Raw genomic sequence first — 12,392 nt, 5'->3', positions numbered from 1 at the left:
TACTATTCATCCCATCAAATAACTGTTTGTTTTTCATCTGAGATTTAAAAAGCTAAGCCATCCTCAGTCATTTGACTAAAACTTGGAAACAACTGAAGAGAGTTTTAGCAACAAATGTTTATGTACACTTAATTTTTTGTGAGAACTAACTTTGAATTGGGGTAAGCAATGGACTATGGTCAGTGATATTTTCCCTCCAGAAACAGGTTCCTTGCACAATCTGAGCAGAAAATTGGTCTCCGCTCTATAACCTTACATCAGCATACAGGAAAAGTCCTGGAATGTGTGCACGTATCAGGGGTAAGGGGAGCGCATTGGGAGATTTCTTTTGAATTGGTACAACAATACACCATTCATGCAATTCAGACTTACTCGTGTTAACTGGAATCTAGTTCTGCAAGTTGGTAACACTACCGAATACCATGAGGAATGTTCACTTTTTACATAACTGATGCCCTACTTTCATAGTGATCTGATGATAAATCACTATAAAAATTCAATTGTAAGGATGCAGAGTGGTCTGGTACTCAGCCCAAAAGGTTTGAGAAGCACTGGTTTGGAGGAAAAGCCACCTGGAACTCAAGACACGACATTAGAAGCAAAATTATTGCATGGACCAGTCTAGGGCCCCAACATTCCCAATGAAAACCCCCTGGTACTTCCAGAGTACTTCCAGAGAGAGAGATGCCTGCTGTATTACAACAACTAACATCGGTGCTCTTTGCTTCATTGTAAGACAGTACCTCCGGTGCTCCAGAGCTTCTTCACACTCTGTCAAGACTATTTGGTTTATCCAAATAATCTCTCCCTCTCTCAAATCAAACACCTCCTCCAACAGCAATGCTTCCAACTATACTACATTAACTTGGAAATCTCTCAGCAGGCGTAGACCAAGCCTGACCTCTTTATCACCTGATCTCAGATCCCTGTATGAATATAGCTGCTTACATTTTTCACAACACAGTATGTTGCCCTGCAGAACTGTAGGTTTGTGCTCTAAGAAAATGAGAGTTCTTCAGGTGTGGGAGGCAAGACAAAACCAAAACAATGTTAAAATAGATCTTCTAAGAGAGAACACTTACGGCTTCCCTGGGATGAAGCATATTAAATATACAAAATGTACTATAAAAGTTAGTTCTGTTTTCTCACTACCAGTTCATAGAAGACCCTGAACCAACTTCCCTTAAAGTCAAGGCAAAAAAAATCTTCCCCTCTGGGCTAACACTCACCTTTAAATTGGGCCCAATAGGTATCAGTAGCAACTGTATGCACAGATCTAGATTAGGGTACAGAGGAGAACACAGGGCTCCTTCTGATTTAGACCATATACAAACACTCCTCTGGTCACCACACCTGAAAATTAAACTTACAGGCTCAGTGAAAAGCAAGAATTAAAGCTGAGCAGGTTTTCCACTTACTACCAAAAGCTTTCAGTGTCACTGCAGAGGGGGATGAAAAAAAGTAAGCTACTTGTGAGGTATCGAATATAAGCACACATCTCTCTTCCAGCAACTGGTAGCCATTAGATGTCTAATAACAGCATTAAAATAACTGTTAATATAACTCAAATGTTCATCTCCCTCTTTCAAAATTCCAAATATGGTGTTAATGAAAAAAGCGAAGGTGGCAAGACTAGCCCTTCTGAAATATTTGTGCATGAAACACAGAATACAGTGCAGATACCTGCTACGTGAGATTGCATAGCTGGTATTAAGAGGAAACTGTTGTTTAAAAGAATTACACAATACCAACAAAAATCCCATCTTCCACTATAAAGAGCTTGAATGAAATTCTGAGGTTTGAGGAATATGCGTAGGGGTAGATGGACAGGCTATGTTAAAAACTGTTAAGACTTTGGGTGGAATGATAACTATTTCTCTAAAATCTGTGGGAAATCTTTCCCCTTATTATTGTAATAAATTACAGAAGTGAACACAACCTTGGCAAGAGGTGCTTGAACTACAGCCTAAGGGAAAATAGGCCAAAATCTACTTACAGAACAGACATACCACTGGCAGCACAAGTGCAAGTTTCTCTTGCAACAACCAGCCCAAGTACCTGCCTTGTCTGAAAGGCCAATATTCAGGACAAACCTTCCTTCTGCAAAGCAGGAAGACAGGATGGGAAAATGAATTGTTATGTTGTGTTAGTGGCCATGCAGTATCATAAAATCAAGATATTAATGAAGACAAGCCAGTCTGGAGAGTTTCCCTGTTCTAGTAGCCTGCACTCACTTGCTGACAAGTACAACAAAAAGAGGGAGTGCAACACTCACTCAAGCATTTACATCCTAGCAGCAGGAGGCAAGGACATCTTCCCCTCCCTTCCCTGCCCCTTCTTCCCCACCAAAGATCATTTACTTTGTAATCTAGGGCTGTCCAGTGAGAATGCACACTGTAAACAGCATTTTTATAGTTTGGTCCTTGGTGTACGGGAGACTGGGCTAGGGTACAAATACCTTTTCTATAACCTGCTCACTGATTCAAGGAAATACTTTCATTCTTGATTGCAGAGGGATTTCCAAAGAGGCTTAACTGCTTTCATGAATCAGACCCTCAGATTGCCATGACTTCTTAGTGTATCAGATACCATTCTAGCACACAGGAAAAAAGGACTGTCAGAACTTGTAAAGGACTTATCCGGGAAATAATCAGGCTCTGGACTATCTCAACTCGCTCCACCTTGATAAGTAAAAGACCGACCCTTGTCACAACATTAATCGAGGCACATTGAACACAGAGCCCTGCTTTCTCATCTTCATTGCTTAAACTGGAGCTGTCCTATACAAACTGTTTAATCCCTAGATCAGTAGCATGCTACAGAAGGCTGGAGAAGTTCAGAAAAAATGATACAAAATCAGGTATGGAGGGGGAAATGGGGAAAAAAGTTTTGCTCATTGTTGATATGACTTAGAGGATCTCCTTCTGGTAGAAAGAGAGCTCCACCTTGGCCTGGCATTCAGAGCCCCAGATTGCCAGAGAAGTAATGTGGATTTAAGAATGCTTACCATGTTTGGGGGAAGGGAAGATGACAGTGGCGTGACCTGCTCTGGGTAGAACATGGTGGTCCAAACCATTTGCAGTCATAAATCAAGAACAGCAACTACAAAGTATTCTGTCTCACCTTCTGGATTGGACACCTGAGATACCAGGGCCTTGGGAGGTGCTCTGGTGTAAGAAGTCATTCACTCAAAAGGAAAGCCCATGAATTTTAAATAGAAAACAGGAAAGTGTCCAGCATATGAGTTGTTCTGTTCTAGCTAGAAGCACAGTTAAGCAGGTGCAGTAGGAAGTGCAAGATTAAGATTTGATTCAGCTATGCATAGCACAGATGAGGAGCAAGACAGCATCTATTCAGGTAGAAGCAGATGGTAGAAAAGAAATATGCGGCACCTGCAACTCATGTAATATACACATATTCAAGGTTAGCATCCAGAGGAGGTGGTCTCTGCGTGGAATAAATAAAAAATGTCACAGCAGTATAGGCTGTCATTGTAAGCGAGTGACAAGAAGATGGGAGTCAAAGGGATTTGAAAGGAAAACCTTCAATTTAGCAAGTCTGATTTATCCCATCATTGCACTTCACTATTTCAAGTCCACTACTCACTGCACATGCTTATAGCTTGGTTGGTACAATCACAGCATACCAGAGCTGCTAACGTATTTGCAAGGTTGCAATCTAGTGCAAGGTGCTTACAGTAGGTCAGCTCAAGAGGTAGGGGAACTCAGGTAGGTAAAGGTTTCACTTTTCAAATGAACAGAGGTTTTAGTTGGAATTGACCCTTACAGGAAAAATGAGCCCACAAGAAGACTTAAGAAAGTACCTGGCATTGCTAGGCTTCCTGGGAAACCAGGGGGCTGAAAGGCATTTGGGACAATCATTTTTGCCCATCTCTCTCCACATGAGAAGACAGAAGTTCTTTCAGAGCCCCTGACTATTCACCTTTAATAAGTCCTCCCGGATCTCTTGCTTCCTTACATTTCCTTGCTTCTGACCTTATGGTATAAACTTTTGGTTACCGGGGTTTCCTCTAATGACATCCCTATGCTCTTTCTGAAGAGAGACACTTTCCCCCTCTGCATTTCAATGGAATCCTTGCCATACCCTCCACTTGATGCCTCACAGTTTCCACTTGCAGAAGTCCCCACTGTTTTATGTGCCTTCCCCTGAGCTGCCTAGGATAGAAGATTAAGGTGCCCATTAACAAGGACCAAATTTCTGGGTCTAAGCATTAACCTAGTTGAATGCTGCGTGTTCAGGAACTGGACTGCAGTTCTCATTCTGGCTCTGCCTCAGACCCGCTGTGTGACTTTGGGCAGGTCATTTCTCCCATCTGGCCTTCTTGGTTTCCCCATCTGTAGAAAAGGGCAAGCTTCATTGTCCTTCCCTATATAAAACATCCTGAGATCTACAGAAGACAAACTGTATTGAGAGCCAGGCACTATTATTATTAGAGCTCTGGTGTGCTAAATAGACACTGGCAAGAGACACAAAATCAAAATAAATCCAAGGGCAGGGAAAGCAGACAGAGCAATAAAGCACAAAAACTGAAGAAAGGAAGGGGAAAAAATCTAGTGAAAGCCAGAGTACAGTACTGGAGCACTACTCCTGTATTCTAAGTATATATGGAAGGACAACATTATTTTGAAGCAGTTCTACAAATCCAGTTGTCCCTCTTCTCAGTCTTTGTGTTTTTAGAGGCTTGTAGTTTTGACGAGTCCAAACTGCTGCTCTTACCTAACTGCACACATGGGAAAGACTTTTAGTATGGTTTGGCTTACAAATATATTGACTGACTACAGCTGTACAGCTCAAGTAGGCAAGGAGATGCTCTATCATCTTTTGAGATCTTTTAGTCTAGTCTACCCTTGACTGGTTTAGAGTGGACTTGGTAGTGTAGGTTAATGGTTGGACTGGATGATCTTAAAGGTCTTTTCCAACCTAAACGATTCTATGATTCTATGAGATCAGCCAGGATTATCCTTTCTCCAGCTGGGAAAAGCAACCAGTAAGAAATGAAAAGCACAAGAAAGCTTGGATGCAGACCTGTAGGACAGTTAAAAGAACTTAACTAATATTTATATAACTGCATATGTAGTGCTTTAAAAGGGAAGATCAGCACAGAATTATAGCATCATCAAGAGATAACTGAGGCTCTGGAATTAACATAGTTATATGCCTGTTACTCTGCAATGCTACTGGGCAAGCAGCAATTGCGATCCATCTGTCAGTGTGTCCTTTGCTGTCACAGGATCCTTGCTGCAGAGACTACCCCGTTCTGCTCTGTTCCATTATGGATGAGGGTGGAGTGTCCCTGTAATTTTTCTGCACAGGGAGTTATAGTGGCCCTCTAACCAGTTTTCATTATATCTTCTAGGCAAAGAGCAGCTTGTATCTTGGGATTAATATAAAAGACGACAAAAATTCAAATTCTGTCTTTGCAATTCCTAAGAAACCAGTCACCTTTGCTTTCCAGAGGGCAGCAGAAGCTGAGAGTGTATGAATTGGCTTTTGAACGTTTGGAGTGAGAGCGCTATGAGATTGGCTGGGCCTGCAAAGAATGCGTTATGGTATGAATGCAGGGTCATACATTGCCTTTGGTGGATTTCTTTTCCCCTTGCTGTTTGAGTTTCCAGTACCATCTCTTCCTAAAACTGTGTGCAGCCTTGTTACTCAGTTAAAAGGATTTTCTTTATTATTTTTTAAAGCCTGTTTGATGAGTGATATGAACTGCCAGTGAATACTACATTTCACTCCCCCTCATTAACATTGTAAATTAATTTAGGACTCATTTAGATGCAGAATTAACAACCTGAGGACTAATCCACTCTTTATTCAGAGGACATATTCAGGATGAGCAGTCTTTCGTCTCACATCACTCAATTAGTTAGCAGGACCATCTCTTGGGAATAAGATGGTATTTCTGTCTCTCTACTTGCAAAGGAACTGTTCAAGGTTAAGGCAGAGGTCTGGGAGACATCAGTCCTGGTCCCAGCTCTACTATAGACTTCCTCTGCAACCTTGGTCAAATGCTTTTATACTCGGCATCCATTTTCTCCAATTTACACACCTAGAGAGGTCAGACTTAGAGAATGGACAAAAGATTAAAAGTAGTGTTTATGATGGTTTAGGCCAGGGTGATTTATTTCACCAGGGTTAAGGGTACATGCGCTATGGGCCAGCTGCCAACACAGAAACTTGTTAAGCTGAAGTAATACATTTAATAAGTTTTCAGTTATGTGCCCCTACCCTTACTCACGTGAAATGGTGTTTTATTTTGTGAGCACTCTTTTCCTGTGATGGCACTGTGATTAATACATTATTATGTATATTGCAGGGGCAAAGTCAAGCCCTCAGTTTTCAGATCAGCAAAAAAACCAAGAGAAAATGTTGCTTTTCTTAAAGCAACCGTTATCAGTTACAGAATTCTTGACACACTCAGCAGCAATCTTGCAATATCTCAGTGACACAGTTTTCAGATGCCCTGTATGTTTGCTACAGAAATAAATAACATTTCTTGCAATTAACAAATGAAATTCCCTGTTGGAGCTTAGCTCTTACTTGCTGTCAGCAAATCATCTGCAGAAGAATTTCATTCATTGAGAGGAACGAAGATTAAATATATGCTTTGGCAAGTGTCGTTTTCCACCAGAATATGTTCTTGAAGGCACTTTGTGTCTAATGATACATTGCAGACCTGTTCCTCTGAGCACCATAAATAAATACAAATAATTGCTGTAGAAAAGAGCTTGACGGACAGCCAGTGCCATTTTGGGCATAACTGATTGATGCTACTTACAATCAGTAACACTTGTAAAGCTCAGGCCTTCTGTTCTGGACATGTGCTGCACATATCAGCTTAGCTGAACTCTGCTGTCCCACAAGGAGGGCATTTTTAAAGCCCTAATATAAACTGTTATTAATTGTTTGTGTTGCAACATTACCAAGAAGCTGTAACCACAGATGAGGACCCTGTGGTGCCATGGGTTGCAGAAAATAAAAAGGAGGAGATACTGCAGTGGTTCACATAGTTTGAAATCAAAGGCCAACTGATGGAGCTCCAGAACATTCTCACCTCTAGTGCGATTATAAAGAATGAATGATTTTATACACTTTAATTGTTGGCTACAGTTTCACAGAAATGCTCCTGATGGGCGTTTGGTATCCACTGTGATAGCACGAGGGAAAAAGCATGGAAAAAAATGTCTTTCTGGCATACTATTTCTAATCATAACTGAATTCTATTTTTTTCAGATAGAATTGTTCCAGTGTGGTTCCCTCAGACAGATGACAGTGACAAGACAACCACAGCACCACAAATCTATGACTCCAACTAATAATTCTGTAGGAAGTTTCCAAGCAGACTGTTTCTCTCCTTAAAATACTGCATTTTCTCTCTGGCTAGTCCTTTCAACTCTCCATAAAGATCAAATGTGCTGTCATAGCTACATGAGACTGCTTACTCATGTCATCAAATCGAGCCCATTGACAAAGGGACTCCTCTAAACCACCTCAGGACTAGAGGCCAGAAAAGGTGGGTTTGTCCTGGGGTTGTACAGCTCTGTCTGCAGATGTGTGCAACATTAAAATGTCTGCTACGTTAAAAGGACATCACAATTGCAATAATCCTTCTTCCTTAAATACAAGGAGAGACATATCTGAAGCTAACGGCGCCAAAATCAGAGGGATATTGTTAATCCATGAGCTACCACGAATGCAATGATTGTTAGCCTTTCCCGCAGTTCTCATCCTCAGGTACTTGTCCTGATGAGTTTTACATTTTCATGCCATGCTGTACACCAAATTACTGTACATTCAGCAGATTCTCTGTAGAGCACATGAAGGGCATCATACATCACACTTATTACCAACCTAGAGAGAGTTAAGAGAAGTGAGAACAACAGGATCCTGCTGTTGGTTTATCATGAGCTTTCTGATCTAGGAGAAGTAGCCATCTCCTACTTGAATTTAGCTGTCATAAATAATATCATTAGGTTTGTTTGCTTTTGGCCCTTTCTGCACTCAAGTCATTCTGAGCCCTAATCAGGATCCTGCCCACCAGCAAATCAAAACCAAAAAAACCCTCACGTTCACTTGTCTTCCTAGTAAGAGTGTATTTCACAGCCAATGTGCCCAAGGGCCATAACTGAAGAAATCTGAAAGCACCCTTCTGAGAAGAGGAAGGTTACAAAACCCAGAAAGAAAAAAAAGTACTCTTACCTGTCTGTAATAAGCCAGCCCCACTGTCTTTGACTCCAAAGTGCTGCTGGATGTCTAGTAGCACACCTGCAAGGAAAACAGAGAGAAGAAACTCAGTGCCTTCAGCCTTTGAAAAGCATATAACTCAAACCTTTTGTGAAGCATCAGCAAAGCTTCAAATTCCAGTAGTTTAGACACATAACTTCTACAGTTTGCACATTGGCTTCTTTTGTATACATGTACACTCAATAATTTTGGGCGACTACAATAAAAGCAGAGGTAGGTAGATATAACATCATGCAAAGGGTCTGGGAATGAAAGCCTCATGCACGAGAAAGTGGTCTGTACTTCCTACTTAAACAAGATCAGGGTTTTCTTTTTGTTTGTTTTCTGCAGAATCCAGATCCCTTACTTCTGTTATTTTACAGGAACACAGGGAAACTGATTCTGCACCTTAGGTGCTTCAAATGGTTCGACAAGACAGACAAATTGAATCCAAGACAAGTTTTAACAAATCTCTGTTGGGAGGAGATATGACACATTGATAGGAGTAATGATGGAAGTTTTCACATTTAACTAGTTCTGGGGGGTTCTCATTTCCAAAACAAATGTAGAAAATAAATTTAAAATAGCTTAGTAAAGGTGGGTAAGTGACCAAATGCTTCGCTTTAAAGCAACTACAAGCAGAACCAAAACCAACCTTTTCTCTTCCCTGAACCCCTAATATATTAATTGGTATAAGCAAAATTAACAGGTTTTGTAGTATTTACATATTGAGCTAGATTTAGCACTTGGGTATCGAACACATAAATATATGTAATGTCAAGTACATATGAACAGGCACGCTTTTGTAACCAGCTAGTGAACAGGGAAAACCCACAAGAGAGCTTTTATAACTCATCTTGGAGGACACACATTTGCCAAGCTGTAGATCGTGCAGTTGTGTCAGACACCATAGGCCTGAACGTTTGTCTGTGGTCTAAACAAACTGCACTCTGATTTCTTGGGTCTGGTAAAGAGACAGTTGCTCTCTTAATATCTGGAACTTCCTTATTTAGTATACTGTCTTCCCCAAAACTGAGAATATGCAAGTTCCTTTTTTTTAAAAACAAGAAACACCATTCTCCAACTATACTGAACATCTATAAGAGTTCGCCTCCAGTTCAAAATTTGAGCCGAGGCTTCATCCAAGCTGATTCTGCTCATCACTGCAGGTCACGGGAATCACTAAGCACCAACCTGAACTCACTCACACTAAATATCTCAGCTTTTGGGACTGCCAGGATCACCCTAAGTGACAAACACAAAGAGATAAAAGACCCAGAGATAACTATTCCCAGAAGACATCTGGGACAATGCCAAGAAGAGGGACATAAATTAAAGGTACTAAAGGAAAAAAAGATGCAGAGAAGGAAGGAAAAAGCAAGAAAGCTCACTTGTCCTATTCCATATTACTTGTACATCACCATTTACTCAGGGCAGCATTCAGGTTGGCTTTTAAACTACCAATATCTGCCCAGTAACATTAGTTCAACCTCCTACCTCCTACAACAATCCTCCCTTCCTTACTCTATCAGACTGTTTAGCCCTGAGCAGGGAAGGCTTGGGGTGGGGAAGGGTGTGAATCTTATCAGTGTGTATGGGTGGGGAAGGGTGTGAATCTTATCAGTGTGTATCAATACCTGATAGGAGAGGGGGGTAACAAAGACAGAGCCAGGCTCTTCACACTGGTGCCCAGTGAAAAGAGGCAAAAGGCACAAACTGAAACATGGGAAATTCCATTTAAACATAAGAAAAAAACTTTTTACTGTGAGGATGGTCAAATACTGGAACAGGTTGTCCAGAGGCGTTGTGGATTCCCCATCCCTGGAGATATTCAAAACCCAATAGGACACAGTCCTGAGCAACCTGCTCTAGCTGACCCTGCTTTAGCATGGGTTTTGGACTAGATGATCTCCAGAGGTCACTTCCAACCTTCATTATTCTGTGATTCTGTAACTTTCTGAAGTATTAAGTGCCTATTATATCCAGCCTGACACAGTTTTCCCCGGCCTTTCTTTTTCTTTGGAGCATTGCTGTCTATTATAATTCCAAAAGGAACTTCTTAGCTTCCTCTTGGATGGCAGATTTACCACCATTTTCAAAATGCCCTGTCATTTCTTTGCTGTCCTTCCCTTATTTGCTCCATTAATAACTGAGATATCATTATCCAGGCAATACCTGATGAACAAAAATAAATTTTGCATTTGCCTAGCAAAACCCTCTGTGGTTTAGATGACTTACATACTCCCATTGGTGTCCCACCCTTTCAGAAAAAAGCAGTTCTCTTGCAACCCAACCTAGAAACCTTACTTAGTTTAACCATCTCTGAACACCTTCAATTTGTGCTCCATTATTCGCTGGTCCCAGACTGCCCATATCAGGTCAAGCTCAGCAAGTCAGAACAACTTGTGCGTACTATAATCCCAATTTTATAGAAGATAATCCAATCAACATTCTCAAGAACATGGAAGAAGGGAGGAAATACTGAATACAATGTTTTCTGATGTTCTCTTATCATCACTCAGTTGTGCTACACAGAAATGAAATATCCTACTAACTCCATGCAGATAAGCCCTAGACGCTCCAGCTGGAGAAGCCAAGTCAGAGGGATCCAAGCTCTCCTTGCTTTTACAGACAAATCCGATACAAGACTTAATCTGAGCACATACATCACTGGGTGGTGAAAGTGATGCCCATTCACCTCCTGATCCATGGACAAATGGCTTCTTGGTGGATGCCATGTTCCTGTTCAGCCCATCAACTTGCAGCTTCTTTTATTTCAGTAACAAAGGGCTAAGTTTTGCACCCACCCTTCTTTCAGGATGGGGCTTCAACTCCCACTGACATGATGACAGTTTTTCATTTTAATAATGAAAACTACAAGTAGGCTACAAGTATGTTACCTAAAGTCTGCAAAGAAAACCAAAGTAATAAGGGGCACTCTAGTTCAGATGGTAACAGATGAAAAAAAATTTACCCTGAAGCTAGTGCAGACAGTGTACCCTGATGTTGGTTTCATGGTAGAAACTGTGCTGAAGTGATCACCAAGCAGCATTCATACCTTCTAAACTAGCAGGGGCACAAGGGTCAAGAGCAAGCCAGTAACAGAATCTCACCTGTGCAAGAAGCAAAATGGCACAACCTACTGTCCTGCCACAGGATACCAAAGGGACGGATCCAGTGATGGGAAAAAGGAGATTAAGAGCTGTAGCCCTGCCTTATTGAAACTGTCTGAGGAGGCAGATCCTTTGAGCTGGGGGGTTGGACTAGATTGTCTCCACAGGCCCCCTCCAGTCTCAACTACTCTGGGATTCTGTGCTCCTAATCCCATGATGGAATACACAGGCATGTCCAGAGCTCCCTCCACCACCCTGAAAGGGGCCTGCTCTGCCTACAGCAACACATCCCCAGCCATGCCAGAATGCCAGAGAGGCACATTAAACCACCAAAAATTACAAGGAACAGGAGCCTGGGATGTGATGGAAAACATAGCCTCAGAAAGAAGAATTTTTTTGCGATTTGCATCAGAAACAAGAACAAGGGATTATAATGGTGCCTACACAGTAAAGCAGAGGAGGTACTCCAGTTCATTACAAAGAAATTATCTGTCCAGTGACAATGGCTTTACAGTTCTACAGTGCTTTTTTCCACAAGAGATCATAATGTGTTTTACAAGCTTAACTACTGCAGCCACAAATGAAATACATTTAGGACACTGAAGTGCAGCCACCTTGGATTAAGCCTACAACTTTATTCTGGTGGTGGAGAGAGAAGTGGGTTCTGTGGACAGTCAATGCAACTGTTGTGGACAGCAACAGGACAATATAGGACTACAATTATAAGTCCTGCATGAGCTTGGAAGAAGGTCTCAGATATTAAGGGAGATCTGCATGTCTAATTGGCATGAATTTCCTATTCCAAGTGTATTTTCTCTTTGGACTACAGGTGTTTTGATATGGGATTTAGAGCACTAAATTAGAGACAGCAGCAAGCAGATGATGCAACACATCTATGAAGTGATATGATTTTCTCTCTGCTGTGGGAGTTTTCCTGCTCTGCATGCTCACATGGGAAGACACTCCTCCTCTCTTATATTTGCTCAGCTCTGTTTTCACCTCACCATGGCAATGACTCACCCCAAACTTTAATTT

The 12,392-nt window shown here is 41.4% G+C and overlaps 1 protein-coding gene across 1 annotated transcript in view; it reads right to left on the bottom strand.

The window, feature by feature from the left end:
- The window catches only part of LOC104033656 (sphingosine-1-phosphate transporter SPNS2-like), a 138,287-nt gene that overhangs the window by 91,728 nt on the left and 34,167 nt on the right, over positions 1–12,392 (bottom strand). The window contains exon 2 of the mRNA XM_075720125.1: positions 8,221–8,286. Within this exon, the coding sequence (XP_075576240.1) occupies positions 8,221–8,286 (66 nt within the window). The remainder of the gene's footprint in view (positions 1–8,220; positions 8,287–12,392) is intronic.

This window comes from Pelecanus crispus, chromosome 12 (assembly GCF_030463565.1).
Source record: "Pelecanus crispus isolate bPelCri1 chromosome 12, bPelCri1.pri, whole genome shotgun sequence".
Classification (NCBI taxonomy): Eukaryota; Metazoa; Chordata; class Aves; order Pelecaniformes; family Pelecanidae; genus Pelecanus; species Pelecanus crispus.
This window is presented reverse-complemented; position numbering and strand designations above follow the sequence as displayed.